General features: G+C 38.8%; 1 protein-coding gene across 1 annotated transcript; it reads left to right on the forward strand.

Annotated features, from left to right (window-relative positions):
* Window positions 1-402: 402 nt before the first annotated feature.
* LOC145767557 (solute carrier family 35 member G1-like) lies at window positions 403-2,053 on the forward strand. Its single transcript, XM_082579400.1, has 2 exons — window positions 403-778; window positions 1,376-2,053. The coding sequence occupies exons 1-2, from the start codon at window positions 427-429 to the stop codon at window positions 1,951-1,953; spliced, it is 930 nt and encodes a 309-aa protein (XP_082435526.1). The 5' UTR covers window positions 403-426; the 3' UTR covers window positions 1,954-2,053.
* Window positions 2,054-2,987: the final 934 nt, after the last annotated feature.

Here is a 2,987-nt window from a genome sequence, read left to right on the forward strand (position 1 = left end):
TAGAGTGAAAGTGAAGCTACTTTACCTTTGCTTTACTGTTGGTCGATTTCTGTTTATGACGTCTACATAAGCCTCAAATATGAAAACACGATGAGAGGAACAAAAGAAAACCTTATGCTAATAAACTATTCTAACTTCATGATATTTTTTACCAGAGCATAGAGTAGTTTCATTGCTTTGTAGGCCTAAATCTCTGCTTTTTAACAAAAGCTTTTTTTAGGGTTGTTGGACTGTTAAATACAATGTAAACTTGATGTTTTTATCTTGGTACAGTATGAGTTTTTGAATTCTCCTTTCCTACTACAATTTTAATGTGCAATATTTGCCTCGTGTGGCAGCAATTGTTTCAATACAATGACAGCGTATAAAGACGACACATCAGATGAAGAGATGTCGGATGTGGTTAAAGATACACTGGTGTCTTCAATGCATCGTAAACATTCCTGGATGGGATATCTGTTTTCAATGTTGGCTGCTCTTACAAGTGCCTTGGGTGGTATCTTAGTAAAAATATCACAAGGAAACAAAACTCAGATAGTTCTGATCCGAAGTTTAATTCAATATATAGTTTTAGTTCCGCTGATAACTTTTCAAAAAACAGAAGTTGCAGGAAAAACTTGGAAAGTAACACTTCTTTTGCTTGTACGAGGAGTGGCTGGTGTTTTCACGGCAACCAGCCTCAGTTTAGCTTTGTATTATCAGCCATTAGGTGATGTAATGGCTGTTTTTTACACGTTTCCTGCTTGGGTTGGTGTATTTGCATGCATGTGCATAAATGGTAAGTAAACACTTCCTTAGACTCGATTTACAGTGTATCCACTTTATGTCTTATAAGCCTACTCATTTCTAAGTCGTATCTAGACTTACGCCTTGTGGTTAAAGATTTAGATTAAGTGGTTGGGAAAAGCAAGACAGCCAATTTTCTTGTCCACCTTCAGGCATCCAACGCCAAAGCTACAACCCCATCCCCATGAGCGATGTTTAATAACCGCTCTTTCGAACGTCGTAACAGGGCTCATGCTACTCGGCTTGGCAGCCGGTTTCTTAGTGAAACTAATGTAGGCTACGTCGAACATCTGAATCAATTTTTTGGAGCATACCGTTAACGGATATGATACGTTGCAGTCACATTGTAATGCGATGATGTCCAGTTACTTTTCATGATACAGTTTCGAGTTTAGAATTTTTCAGCATTGATTGTGACGTGATGAATAATCTTAATGTAGCCTACCGCTTTGATACAACCACAACTTTAGTACGCTTTTAAAAATGTATAGCCTACTCGTTATGCATAAAAGCCAAAAAGAAAATTGTTTAGAATGTGGCTTAAAGTAGGACATTGTGAGTTCTTTTGTTTACTTTAAACTGCTTTCAGAAAAATGTAGCATTCTTAACGGAATCTTGACATTTGTTGCTTTGACTGGACTTTTGCTGGTGGCCCAACCAACTTTAATATTTGGAAACACTCAGGTTGACGTTTCAGAGAGTGACCGCTTAATTGGAACCGGACTCAGCTTGTTAGCTGCATTGGGAGCTGCTACCACTTCAGTGATTTTGCGAACATTAGGAACAAGCGTCCATTTTACTCAGTCTTTGTTTTATTTTTCTGTAGAAGCACTATTCACTTTGCCTGTTTATCTTCATTTTACAGGAGGCTTATACATTCCTTGTTTAAAAGACTTGCCAATTATGGTAATTGCAGCCGTTTTGTATTGCCTTGCTCAAACGTTTGTCACACTTGCTCTCCAGCATGGTAGAGCAGCAGAAGTGAGTTTAGTCCAAACTTCTCAAGTTATTTTCGCTTACCTTTTGGAGTATGTGGTAACCGGAGCTGTTCCATCTTTGTTAAGTGCCGCTGGAACAGGTTTGATTTTTATGTGTTCCATTGTTTTGGGTCTACGTGCGATATGGAAATTAAGAAAAGGTCGCTTTTTGTGCTCCAAAACAAAATGAAAATGTTCTGTTTTTGTGACGTACCGACGTAGTCTATAGCCTACTATACTTCTAAAAACGTTTAGTTATGTTTTGCTTGCAATACGCTAAATTGAAAGTGGGCAACATAATGCCAGCGGTCTACAGCAGCGCGCGAAACCTAAATGTGGCCGGCGAAATGATTTGAACATATTTTACGTTTCTAATTGTCATAATCAGTGTTGTTGGTTCGGAGACCTATTGCCAGCCGAAGCGGAGGACTCCAAAATCAATTAGCAGTTATCAAACAATAAAGTTTGAATATAAAACAAAGCCTAATAAACACATTAATGTAAACAAAAACAATGGTTGTTGTAAAGACAAACTTTTGTTAGATTTTTTTAAGGGCTCGTTATGCCGTATAAGGAGGGCTGTTGAGAGGGCAATTTAGACCCCAAATTAACACATCTTTGAGAAAGTGCACTGTAGTCAAAAAAACGCGATGTAGCTTTTCGTTTCCAGACCCCTAAAACTACCTTGGGTCCGGGTCTAAAAGTACCCCTGGCAACGCTCCTGCGTACAAATGTGTTTCTACAACTGTTGTGCTTGACCTTCCGCTTTCCATAAATTTTGTTGTTGTTGTTAAAAACGTTGACTTCCTTTGCAATATTTAGTAACATTTAGCCTAGGATCCCTTGTATTTAATTTTGAATCAGCACTGCTTTTTGTCGTATTCTAACTCACGCTCGGTGGTTGAAAATTTAGACTAATTGGACAAGAAGGCAAGAAAGCCAATCTTCGTGTCCACCTTCAGGCATGCTTTCAAGTGTCTTGCCAAACACACAGCTACATGCTCTTGAGCGGTGTCAAACCGGCGCCTTTCAGAGCTTCGTACCTGGGCTGAAACCAATCGGCTATGCAAGTGGTCATAATTTATTGTTGAAAACAGGCTACCGCTACATACGTATCTAGATTTGGGAGTTATATTTACTTTGACATTGTTACGCTCAAAATTAACTATCTTTATATAACTTGAAAATTGCCCAGTAGCCCAGATAGCGCAGTTGGTCAGCGCG

Source organism: Aplidium turbinatum, chromosome 3 (assembly GCF_918807975.1).
Source record: "Aplidium turbinatum chromosome 3, kaAplTurb1.1, whole genome shotgun sequence".
NCBI lineage: Eukaryota > Metazoa > Chordata > Ascidiacea > Aplousobranchia > Polyclinidae > Aplidium > Aplidium turbinatum.

Excerpts from the sequence above, each read along its gene's own strand:
- LOC145767557 (XM_082579400.1), top strand. The coding sequence starts at position 427 with ATGCATCGTAAACATTCCTGGATGGGATATCTGTTTTCAATGTTGGCT. Across the intron at positions 779-1,375 it reads TGCATGCATGTGCATAAATG|AAAAATGTAGCATTCTTAAC; the intron begins GTAAGTAAACAC and ends AACTGCTTTCAG.